At 41.4% G+C, this 13,285-nt stretch overlaps 1 protein-coding gene across 1 annotated transcript; it reads left to right on the top strand.

The window, feature by feature from the left end:
* Window positions 1–533: 533 nt before the first annotated feature.
* IL22RA2 (interleukin 22 receptor subunit alpha 2) lies at window positions 534–11,100 on the top strand (the record flags this gene model as incomplete). Its single annotated transcript, XM_080941724.1, has 5 exons — window positions 534–591; window positions 2,295–2,430; window positions 4,413–4,591; window positions 9,909–10,078; window positions 10,951–11,100. 5 exons carry the CDS (start codon window positions 534–536, stop codon window positions 11,098–11,100), a joined length of 693 nt encoding a protein of 230 aa, XP_080797850.1.
* Window positions 11,101–13,285: the final 2,185 nt, after the last annotated feature.

Genomic DNA, 13,285 nt, shown 5'->3' with positions numbered 1-13,285 from the left:
AACGTGCAGGGAGAAGGAAACCCAACAGTATAGCAGGGAGCTCTATGGGAGTCAGAAGGATTCAGGAGCCCAAAGCACCCAAACCAGAAAGACTACAGCTCTTTGAACAGTTGCCAGGTGCAGCTGAGGCAGCTACAACTGCCAAACACATTATTCCCATCCCCATTAGCAGTCCTGCCCCTTATAGCCAAATTCCACCAAGACTCATCCACTCACCTTAAGTAATCCTTGTCCTACCCTGCCTCCAGGCTTCTTACTTTGTTATCAAATTGTCAGATACCCCCCCCTTTCTCTCTCCATAGATAGATAGATAGATAGATAGATAGATAGATAGATAGATAGATAGATAGATAGACAGACACACCCTATTCTTTAGTGGTAAAATAATGTAATAAAATAAATTTAAGGAAACATTTACCATTGGTTGAGCCCACGGAAGTGACGGTCGATTTGTGGATTTTTCTAGTTCCTCTTCTCCAGCCTCCTCCGTGAAAGGAACACTGGTTTCCAGATAGGAACACACACTTGCAACCATGATACCTGAGCACTGCTTTCTAGGCCTCCTCATTATGTTCTCGACCAGGGCAACAGGTAAGTGCTTAACTTGCTTTTAATTGGCCAGTTTGGAGGACAGGGTTAGAATGGCTTGGATGATATTCTAGATTTTGTAAGGTCACTAAATGCTCCAAACAGACATGGGGTCAGTTGCTCTCCGCATCTTGAATGAACAGTACCATGGTCACCTGAATGAGTGTTTAGGACAAAGGAGCCACTTTCCTGGCAGAGAAAAAATTTGTATTCTCTATCTGTCTGTTCCTTCCTCCCCCTCCTCCTCTCTCTTGACATCACCAAATGATTATAAGGACAAGACATAAGGTCCTAAGTTGCATAGTGAGAACCAAGGGTTTTGTCTACCATTTGTCATGTAGAAAACCCGGGATTTTATGTAACATCCTGCATGAGACTTTTCTCATCTGTAGATTGAAGAGTGTAGGTCACTGTGGAGGCTGAGTTCGTGTATATGCTGAGTGCTTTACAGCAGACTCACACACAGAACATATACCATAAACAAATGATGTTTACAGAAATGTTTATCAAAATTCACCTCTCAGAACGACCCCTGGAGTCCCAAATCAACAGATGGGAACCTCTCACTTCAGTATGTTAACGACTTTGGAGTTGTTTACCACTCTACATAACTGCAACCCCAACCTCTGAAGGAAAGATGTGAACCAGAGTAAGCTATGCCTCTTAGCCTTGGTAGCAAGAACTCAGTTAGCAGGGATTCAAGGGCTAGCAAAATGAACCTGCTTTTGTTTTTTAAAAAAAAAAAAAATGTACCTTACCACTTCTGTGACCTGATACTTTTTTAGCCTGTTTTCACACCTGGAAATACAGTGATAAAAATGTCTCACTTATGTAGGTGTCTGGGGATACAGCAAAAGGAATGAGTATAATAGCTTCTGATGCATATTTCTATCTGATCACTATTCAATAAATGTCAAGAGAAGAGTAGAGGCAGAAGCTAACTATTATTGTATTGTTGTTGTTGTTGTTGTTATTGCAGAAGGCCTGCCCAAAATACATTAAAAAAAAATGTCAACACCATTAAGTCAGTGAGAAGAAATACCCAAGGAAGCGGTTGTTTTCTCTTGTCAGAAACTTCGGACTCTGAAATCAAATGTTGTAGCTCTCTTGACTCCATAAGATTTAAAGGCAGGTAAAGCAAGGCCACCCATACCATTTGGTTTGAAGAAGAAGAAAACACAAGTAATTCTGCCAAAAAAAAAAAAAAAAAAAAAAAAAAAAAAAAAGCTTTTCCTTCTCCTGTCTATGATTTCCCACCCTCACCAGAGCCCACAGCAAGTCTTGGGTAATTCTCCACAGCTGTAGGTTAGTGCCTCTGAGTAACCCCACATGGGCACTCAGTCATTACATCCCATTGTCCTGTGACTGTAAACTAAGGACTATATTCTTTCCATGAGTTTTAGTTCCTCTACCCATTGGGGTATGCTGGAGGCAGGCATCAGCACCAATTTTTCCTAGTACGAAACACGCATTATTCTACGATTTAACCTTAGACTACAGTTATAGCACAGTGGCAGAGAGGGGAGGGGACTTTGACCAGGCATCAATACCATCATATTGAAGAGTCAACAATGTTAATTTCTACCACCACTGCCTTCACTTAGAGCAACTTCCCCGGGGATTTCTGATACAGAGATTTCATGAAAACATTCTGCTCCTAAAAGCAGTGCTCACAGTAACGTCCAATGATGTTCTTGCCACCTTAGAAACACAGCCAGCCCATGTATCTCTGCAGCCTCAGAAGGTCCAATTTCAGTCCAGAAATTTCCACAACATTTTGCACTGGCAACCAGGGAGCTCCCTCACCAGCAATGGCAGCAGCTACTTTGTGCAGTACAAAATGTAAGTAGACTCTGTTGGCAAAGAAGGCCATGGGGGTAAGATATTCCAGGTTGTGATGGAGGAGCTGAACACCTTTGGATGTTGCATTGTTTGTTTTTGAAACATTTTAGGAGGGTTGGGAAGAAGCAGAGGTGGGAACAGAAGGTTCTCTTGTGACATGGTATAAGGGCTTTTCAATGTGTCCCATGAGTGTTGGCAACCACTAGCTTAGCCCAGTGCAAAAACACTCAGCTAAGCCCAGGCTACTGGTGGTGAAACTTGAGGCAAACATTGAAATATGTAAAATATATTTTTAATTGGTAAGTTATGGTTTGGGTTGGTTCACTATCCAGAAAATTCTCTATAAGTTTTAATGACTTCTATAAGCATGTGCACACACTAGAACACACTGTTACATGTTCCTCTCATGAGATCTGTAAACCTCCTTTATTGGATCAATGCCAAAACTCAGGTGTCATGAACTCTTTCCTTTGTTAAGGCCAAAAAATACTCAGTCTTGATTAGAAAGCGGCAGGGTTTCTACTTATATACCCCATAATATTTTTTTTTGAGATTCTTTTCCCACTGAATGGTTTGAGCACTTGGCTAACTAAAAGGCAAGAGCAATTGATTATGGCTTAGCTTTCATGGGTCTCTATGAGAAATCCTGAAATCAGGTGTGTGTATGAGCAAGAATAACACTATTTCTCCATAAATCCATCCTTGTCTCTTCATTCGAGAACATCCCAGAAGTTTACTCTTCCTTAATTCCCTCTTCAAAACATATTATTCTTTTCAGCGAACGTTCCTCTGTTTCACAAGCGAGGTTTGTATCCAGCTGGAGAAGCTTGTGGTGTATAGGAATAGAAACTGGGACTCTAGTCACCTGCTGCCTGCAGGCAGTATAAATGGGTCAGAAATGAGCCGGTCTGTGGCCAAAGCGATCAGTGAATTTAAAACGGTTCTACCATGAAGCTAAGATTAAGCTTGAAGACTCCGTAGAACTTTAATCTTGAGTTCTTTAAGGTAGTTCCCAAATTTATTTAAAATTCAGACCTCAGTGTGCCTATAGTATTTTCAAGAGACCCATGTATTACTCTGAAAGCTTCATTTGTGTGTGCCCAGTTTGCCTTGCTCGTATCTAATTAGCATCCGTGTAATTTTAAATACAACAAGTACAGAATCTTAGAGTAAAGGAAAATCAACCAGAGCAGATGTTTCCCTAGCAAAAACAATGTGTCACCAATGAAGGATGATTCAGACTCATCAACTTGTGCTGCATTTGTGATGTGGATTCTGTTTTAATCCTAACACCATGAAAGTACTGCTACTATATAGACTATAGAGGATAGGGACCAGCCATGTGGCACAATATATGCCTACAAAGTAAGTCCTTCAAATTTCTTCTCAGCCTTCTTGCCACCCTCCATGATTTGTGAGCATTAGGAAGGTAAGGCATTAGTCATATCATCCTATGGGCACAGGTTGACCTTTTGTTTCCTGACAGTTTTTGCAGTGTTTTCTCTCCCAGCCCTTAGTACCAGAGCTCCCTAAGGAACCCTCAGGATAACTTCTACTCAGTTGCCAATAAAGAACTGAGCCATGTGTGTTCAGTTAGCATCACCCAAGACAGCATGTGATAGTAACTTCTCAGAATCTCAGCAACAAGCTGATAAAAAGTATAGGGGGAAAATCACAGAGCCGAGGCCTCAGAACTGGTAAGAACACAGAAGGTGGATACTTAGAATGGAAGCTCATTCACATACCAGAAGAAACACACTATTGCATATTAAGGGAAATAAACCCTTGTGTTAGTAAGACAGAAGTTTTCAAAATAAAGTTTATCTTTCAGCAAGCTGACAACTTGGTTAACATGAAGGAAGTCTTATATATTCTTGAAGATAGCATACATTTTCAATCTACAGAAAAGTAGGACACTGGAAAAACTGGAGCTCTCAGATGGGAGAGAAGAAACTCCCATCTGTGTGTTTTCCCATTCTCAGGTATGGACAGAGACAATGGAAAGATAAAAATGACTGCTGGGGGATCACGGCGCTCTATTGTGACCTGACCAACGAAACCTTAGACCCACAGGAGCCATACTATGGGAGAGTGATGGCAGCCCTGGCTGAAAGCTACTCTGCATGGACCAGGACACCACGCTTCACTCCATGGTGGGAAAGTGAGTTCCAGGGAGTTACTTGCCTTTTTATCTTTGGCCTTTGAACAATCTCTGGATGGCCAGCCAGGTCATGTGCTGAGCTGAGACCCATGCTGGATGACTACACCACAGACTCACCTCTATTGTTAGGTGACTTTGGGAATCTAGGACAGAGGTTCAGCTAGAGCTCTAGGACCCAACTTACACATAACCTTTTCAAACTATGAACCCCAATAAACTCAGAAACAACAATTATTTCTATCATCAACCCTAGAGCGTTCTCACTTCTCATAACCTCTCTCTCCCTCTTATTTATAGCCAATAGAAACAGTACTTTCTTTCCCCAAAGTTTGTAGAAAACATTCTTCGTTCTAAGTACTAATACTGTATGTCCAACAGACATTTATCAAATCTTGCTACCAGTATTTGTGAGGACATGCTAACTTTCTTCTAGTTAACATCTGCAATGGTTTGGCTCCCATGGTCTGAAGAGTTTTGGAACTCATCTAACTATCTCTTCTGAGTAACGCAATGTTCAGTTAGATTTAAACTTAGTGAGTTATATTCAAAATGTTAGAAGCAATGGAACTCAGAAGAAAGGTTATTTATTTACTTTTGAACTTTTTTAAAATTAGAAGATGAGCAGAATTTAAGAACCAATCTGTGCTCTCTAGCATTATTTTTTTCTGGGCACAGCTTGAAACTTAAGGCCAAGATACCCCATAGACAAGTCTCTCACTGATGTAAAGGGACCTGAATGGCTAAGCTGGTTTGTACCGTCTGGGTATCTGTGAGTCATTTGTTATAGTTAAGCCTAGAAATGGGATTAAGTTCAAATATCCAACAAAGTCTGGTGCATTAGACCCATCAGACAAGAACAGCCAAAGTCACTGTCTCAGAGGAATGGTGGAGACTTGGCTGCCCTACTTAGATGGAGTGGTGTTGAGTTAACATGAGTTTAGCTTATTTCTATATTTCTATATTACCCCTTCCCACAAAAGAAAAGGCCGTGGGGCGTGTTCTCTCAATTTGAGAGGAGAGCTTCACGGGTATGAGAAGAGAAACCCAGTGTCTAAAGCAGTTAAGTTGGGCTATTATTTGGAGCACTTAGAAGGAGCCCCCCACTCACGCCTCTGATTTCTCCCATCTAACTTGGCCCTCTTCTCCTGAGGTTGCGCAAGCATCATGTTTTGAAAAACATGTTTCTAGGATCTGAGAACAGTATGTTCCTAGGGTCTGAAGTGCAAACCAATGAGTCACCTATATGCATTGGCACTCCCAAGACCTGCTCCGAGACGCACCACCTCATAGTTCACTAAGCTCTTACTTGTGATTCTATCTGGGAAACAAAGCCATTAATAAGGGAAATTGCTATGTAAAAAATGTTGTCCTATGCTCCATAAGATTTCAATGTACCACACACACACACACACACACACACACACACACATACACACACACACACACACATATGTATACATAGACTTTGTGTATAGGCTGTATCATATAAAAGATCAACTTGCCTCTTATATAAGCTAATGACATGATCACTCGTGGCATGGTTAAGCAGAAGACTTATTGCAAATACGAGAAAGAGAATGTCCAGAGGCATCTGGAAGAGTCCAGAGCGGGTGGGGAGAAAGTAGTAGACTAAACATGACCAGCAAACTGGACCAGGCCATGGGAGATGAGAGAGAGAAAGGGGGGGGAGGGAAGAGTGAAGGGGGGAGGAGAGAGAGGATGAGGGGAAGGGGAAAGGGGAGGAGAGAGAGGGAGGAGGGGAGAAGGAAGGGGAAAAGGAGAGGAAACGGGAGGGGAGAGGGAGGCGAGGGAGAGAGAGAGAGAGAAAATAAAAATTAGCAGGGTTATAAGAAGAGTGAGAAGCTTGGGGAAGAAAGCCTGAGGTGGAGAAATTGAGGGCCTGCATGAACCTCAAAATGTCCAGCAGGTACTTGATGACAAGGGAGTCTGAGGCCAGCCTGAGCTCTGGAGTGCTAATGGCACCACAGAAAGCCATTTGTTCATTCTGCCCTTGAGAATTTGGGAAAATGCAGTTTCTGTTGAGCCTGACACCTCCTTTGGCCACGTGGAAAATATTTACAAGGTACTTACTACAATTTTGTCTGGTCCAGAGGGAAGATGGTAAGTAGAGCAAGCAGACTCGTCTCTTCCCAGCGCTTTATGTTTAACAGGGGGGAGGACACATGCTGATACAATGACCACACACCCAGAAAATGATACCTGTGATAGATTAAAAACAAAATGAGCTCTATAAGATTATAACCAAAGAGGGACCTGGCCAGGGGTGTCAAGGAAAGAGACTCTGGGAAAGGACACTTGGCTGATCCCTTGTGATAAGAGGGATGTACGCAGACAGAAGGAGGGAAAGAACATTCCAGGCAAAGGTAACAGCATTTGCAAAGGCCCTCTTGCAAGAGGAATTGGAACATGTGTTCTGGACTCTGTGCATCTGGTAGAGTGAAGCAGAGTATGCAGTGGGGTAGACTGAAAGCCTTGGAGTTATGACTTCTTCCAGGAAAAGAAATGTATTTTAAAACTTGGAGGCGGTGGTGGTTGTTGTTGTTGTTGGTGGTGGTGGTAGTGGAGGTGATGGTGGTAGTGGAGGTGGTGGTGGTGGAGGAGGTGGTGGTAGTGGAGGTGGTGGTGGTGGAGGTGATGGTGGTAGTGGAGGTGGTGGTGGTACTGGAGGTGGTGGGGATGGTTGTTGTTGTTGATGGTGGTAAAGGTGGTGGTGGTAGTGGAGGTGGTGGTGGTACTGGAGGTGGTGGGGATGGTTGTTGTTGGTGGTGGTGGTAAAGGTGGTGGTGGTAGTGGAGGTGGTAGTGGTGGAGGTGGTGGTGGTGGAGGTGGTGGTGGTAGTGGAGGTGGTGAGATGGTGGAAATGGTTGTTGTTGGTGGTAGCATCAAAAGCAGCCTACAGCCTCCAAATCCAGCAATGACGTCACCAGTAGATGATAGGGACCCAATTGTTGCTGGATTCGGAGACTGTAGGTCACGTCTGATGCCAACAGTTGTTGTTGTTGTTGTTATTGGTGGTGGTGTGTGACACTGGGAATTAAGCCCAACACTGTACATATATAACACAGCAAGTACTATGGCACCAAGCAATATCCCAAGCCTCCTAAGATGGAATTTTGATTACATTATCATACTTCACAGGAGACTATATTAGCAGATTTGTGAGTGGAAGCAGGAAGGGGAAGTTAGACTACTGCAACAGGCTACAGAAAACAGGCTGTGCTTTCAGTTAGGATGATGAAAAGCACTGTAGAGAAGGTAGCGCTGGGTAGATATGGGGAAGGTTAAATTTACTAGAAAGGGACACCATGTCAAAGATGGCTTCTACATTTGTCTCTGGCTACATAGACCAGAGATATTGTTTGTCAGGGCTTCATGGGAAAAGAGAAGTTTTGAGACGTGCTAGGTAATCAAGAATATGAGTTTAATTTTTACTGTGTTGAATTTAAGATGTGTGGAGCTTCCCACACAAAATGGCTGTACAGATCCAGTACTCAGAGCTAAAGATGCCTTCTGTTAAAAACATGAATCTATAAACCATTTGCATGAACCTCAATACACATTGATGAATTCGGATACAAAAGGTGTATTGTGTGAACTGCGCTGTTTTATGAGACTAGACATTAATAGTGTTTCACCAAAAGATACCTACCAGAGCAGCAAGAATTTTAGAGGATTTGTAACAAATAGACAAAGAGACAGAAAGGGACTGACAATCTGTTAAACTCACTAACAACATTGGGAGACAATGTTTCCAGGACAGGAATTTCTTGTCTTGGAATCTAGCCTGTGTAGAACATAAAAGTCTCTGCCCAGCAAAAACATGAGAAGAGAGTGTGTGGGGAGTGCCTGGCCCAGTTCTGTCAACAGGTCTATCTACCCTCTGACCAAAGGTTTAAAACACTGGTGTTTACAAAAAAAAAAAAAAAAAAACCAGGATCTGGATGCTCATGGTTGTGAAGCTCCTTCTGCTTGGGCCATGAGGAAGAAACACTATGTAAATATTATATTCCAGGGAGGGACGTGTACAATAGTACTTTGTAAACAAGGAGTCACACAAAAGGAAGAGTGCTTGGAGACGCCAGATGTGATAATAATGGTATTTTTTTTTTTGTCTAGAAGGAAAAAATCTGAACACATATTGTAATGTCCTACAAAACTAAACAGGACTGTTGCCCACATTGCACATGATGGGAAGAGCTCTCTGGTCAGCAGAACTTGGGGAATGAAATGCACAACAGAGATTAAATCCCAAAGCTCTTGGAGGGGTGAAGTATGAACTCAGGGAAATTCCTTCCTCTTCAAGCAATCAGACGAAAACGCAAGATGTTTGAAGACTCAGTTTACTTTGGTTCTAAATTAAGAGGCCAGGGCTGTGGGGGGGGGGGGTTGTCTTAAAATGTTACCTCTTCCAAACAGAAGTTTAAAGAGAAAAAAATTGACAAATATGGTGAACTTACAAAATATAAACTCTCTGGAATAAAAGTTGTGGATTCAAGCTCAGATCAGAGACAACAAGTTCATGGGTTGAAAAAAAACAGGTCTGAAAATTTTTAATATGTTATCATGAAAAAAATGAAAATAAAAGAAGGTAATAAAAAGAAGTCTAGTAGATACTGAATCAAAATTTCAGGAGGAAAAAAACATACATATATCTGGATCTATGTGCATAGGACATGTGTGTGTGTGTGTGTGTGTGTGTGTGTGTGTGTGTGTGTAGCTATCTACAATAAATTCCAAGAATTATAGAAGATGTGAATTTATAAAGTGAAAAAATTACAATGAGCATTAAGGAAGAAAATTCTCCACTGAAAAATTTCGTGAATCTGGAATCAAGTAAAACAACAATGCTATTTATTCTCTTTCTTTATTAATAATAACCCGGCGACTTACAGCAATATGCACGAACCAAAGACTCTCACTCACTTCACCAACGTCCATGACAAGCAACATAATACTGTTCAATTAACTGAATAACTGTTGAATTAACAAGTCTTCGGATGCTTTTAAAGCTGTCTTGAAATCTTACTTCTTTAAGAAACTAAATAAAATCTTCTCTGTTCTAAGACCTCCCTCTGAATAACTTTTATACTTAATTTTATAACAAAATCATTGTGTTGAGAAATGAATGGTAGAGACTATCAATACTAAAATGGAATCATATCAGTCTTTTTAAAATTGAAGAAAAACTGTCTTCCTAATGACTTTCGTCACATTTCTGAACGCTACAGTGATTTATCACTATGCATAGTATTTAGTTGTTTTGAATGCTTTATTAAAATTTCTTCTTTTTCTCCAGCAAAACTAGATCCTCCGGCCATGACTATAACCCGAGTCAATGCATCATTGCGGGTTCTTCTCCATCCCCCAGAGTTGCCATACAGAAACCAAACTGGAAAAAATACATCCACAGAAAATTACTATAACTTAGTATACCGAGTTTTCATAATCAGCAATTCACTGGAGACGGTGAGTTCACATGAATGGACCCCGGGTCCTTTGCTACTTAACTAGATTAAGTGTCTCACACAACTGACCTGTCTCTTCACCGTCACTTCTCCAGATCTTTCCTGTATCACCATCAGAATTTGTGTGCATGCATTCCCGTGTGTAGTACCTGTGGTACCTATGGACCCTTTCAGATAATCAGTATACTCCCCTCAGACTTCTCGCATATCAGAAAGTTAGTATTACTATGTCTTTCCATCTGTCTGCCGTTAATGTGTATTTATATTAGCTTTATACCCTGATTTAGTTCGGTAGCTTTTGAATCACTTTGTTTAGAAGTCTTGCTCTGGTAACTTATATTAGAAAAGCCACTGTCAGCACCTTTAGGGGGACAGAATGCATCTTTTATGTATCCATCTAAGTCAGGGCTCATTAGTCGGAAGGAAGAAAACAAACATTTAAACGGGTTCAAATACAAAGAAAAAGGCTAGTTCAACAAGTGACAAGAAGCCATCCATGACACCATCTATGATGCCCGGAAACAGGAAACAGGTGCTGCCAGTCTTGGGGTTCTGCAGACTTCCTCTTTGTCCTCCCGGTATCTCTAGGGCCACGTCCGGTGCACCTCCACAGTGACCTTAAAAGTCCATGTCATTTTCTTACTCAGAGCTCAGACACTAGAAAATGAGGTTCTGGCCATGGCTTCATTTCTCCTTAGCTTTCCAGGAGACATCTGTGGCATGACCACGACACGTGGCTTCATCCGGTTACAAACCCAGGGCTTTGGCGAAGAAGGTTCTCCTTGAAGACGCACCGTGATCACGTAGAGCTCTCCCGTTTTTAATTGCTCCGCTGGAAATCATTTGTCATCTGATTTCTCCCCTTGTGTGTAGGAGCAAAAAGCCTACGAAGGAACTCAGAGAGCTGTTGACATTGAAGGTCTGACGTCTCACTACAGTCACTGCGTAGTGGCTGAAATGTACCAGCCCATGTTCAACAGAAGAAGCCCAAGAAGCAAGGAGAGATGTGTGCAGATTCCGTGAACCGCTCTGGGGCCACATCGAGAACGGGAAGGCTCGTCCCTGGAAGGCTCACTAAACTTCTGCCTCGATTTTCTTAAAGCGGTGTCTACCCACACCTTTCAAGGGTTTCTTTATCAGTACTTCTTTTTCTGTTTATTTCAGTTATAACGTAAATTTGAACAGATTCAAAAATAGAATTTAAAGAGGAGATAAAGAAAAAAAAAAGAGCTTGTGGTGACACACATCTTTAGCCCCAGCCCTGAGAGGCAGAATCAGGCAGATTTCTGACTTTGGGGCCAGCCTTGTCTACATAGAGAGTTCCAGGCTAGCAAGGGCCACCACACAGTGATACCACACCTTAATTAAATAAGATGTTAAGATAAAAATCTTCTATAAAACACAGAAGTTTATCTGAATTATAGCAACCCTAACAATAATCTTTTTTTTCCTGCTAAAACCGCCAAGTAAGAATCTAATAATAATGGACATTAAATAAAAGGTGCCGATAAGTTTTAAAGCATTATATAGAGAAAATCCTGCACCAATAATTTCTCAAGCTCTATTAAGCCTTTTGCTTTGCTGAAGATAAACTGATTTAATATTTTATGTGAAACAATGTTTCTGTACTTTTCTATTTTATATAAATATATTTTAATGTTTTATTTCTTATGAAGCATTTCTACTTAGTGAACTAACACTTTAAAAATAATATCCGTGGCTCTGAATTATTCTCTAGAATAGGATTTTTGACAACAACATGTAAATGTAGGGGGAAAATCTTCACAATACAGTTTCCACTTAACACGTAGTCTTAGCAAGTTTCCCTTTCTGGTTTTACTTTCTGATATTGCAAATATTAATAATTCAACCTATGTTGTCAAAATGGAGCATATATATTTTCAACAGCAGAGTCAGAAGAAACATACAAACCATTCTGATGACTGGGCCGTTCAGGCAAAGGGGCCTCTCTCTGTCTTTTCTGGGAACAATTGGAAACCATATAGGAAACTTGGACCGCAGAGAATGCTTACATTGTTTCTGAGGATTATAAGGAAAGTTACAACCTTGTGAACTACACTGCCTCTCCTAAGCAAAGATCAGGTGGCCTAAGGCTCAGAAAGTGCAGAGAATGCTTACATTGTTTCTGAGGATTATAAGGAAAGTTAAAACCTTGTGAACTACACTGCCTCTCCTAAGCAAAGATCATGTGGCCTAAGGCTCAGAAAGTGGCCAGCTTTGCTACATCTCTCTTTAGCTCTTGAACTTAGACTATCTGCTTCTGAAAAGGCATGTAGGAGAGAAACTTTGTGATCTTCACCAAAGATGCTCCAAAATATAAACATAGTCAGTGTGTCTGTCTGCTTATGTTTACAATGGTAAATGGCCGTTTGAACATTAAAAACGAGAGCTAGGGCATTGTCCCGCGTGTCCTGTGTGTTCAAAAATCACTGGCTTTTACTCCTGTTTCTGAATTATTCGACTTTTATTTCTTTCGAGACTTGGTACCTGCTTGGGGATTCTTTGGGGATTTTTTTTTTTTTTTTTTTTTTTTGTCTGTTTGCTCATTCGTTTTCTATTTTGTACTTTGGGAAGGGTGAGAATTGAGAAGGATAACCCATCTTTGAGAATCAGGACCATGTGCGATAGCAGCGTTTAGGTTGTAAGACTAAAGGCTCATAATACAAAAGGCAGCTGATGGTGTATGAATGTTGTCAGGTAACGGGTTTGGCTTTGATCTTGTTTGCTTGGGGTCTGCCTTCATGCATGAGCACAGCCATGCTCAGAGGAGTGTAAGATGCCTGGAGAAACATTACAATTTTCACATTCTTGGTCATGTTAGGAGCATGTTGTCTTAGTAGTACTTCAATAAATCTTACTTTGTACTGCACACATTGAAGTAGTTATTTGGTGTGAGTCTGTCTGATGAAATCCCGCTCAGTCATGTTGGACTCACAGGGCTGCAGCTAGAAAGAAGTCCTGTGAGCGAGCCTCCAGGAGCTCATCAAGCATGACCTGCCTCCGTGATATTGTGCAGCTGAAGCAGATGTGTCTTCTGTCCTGCATCAGAAGTCTGATTGTACCTAAGGCTGATAGTCCTGGAACTGACTCTAATTGATTTAGACATTTGTCTTCCCTTTGTGCCCATCCCTCATCTTAGCAGGAGGCCCGGGAGTCCTGAATGATACCCTCAGAGTCCAGCTCACTT

The sequence above is a fragment of the Micromys minutus genome (assembly GCF_963924665.1).
Source record: "Micromys minutus genome assembly, chromosome: 30".
Taxonomy (NCBI): domain Eukaryota; kingdom Metazoa; phylum Chordata; class Mammalia; order Rodentia; family Muridae; genus Micromys; species Micromys minutus.
The sequence above is the reverse complement of the archived record's forward strand: the minus strand, read 5'-3'. Positions and strand labels throughout refer to the sequence as shown.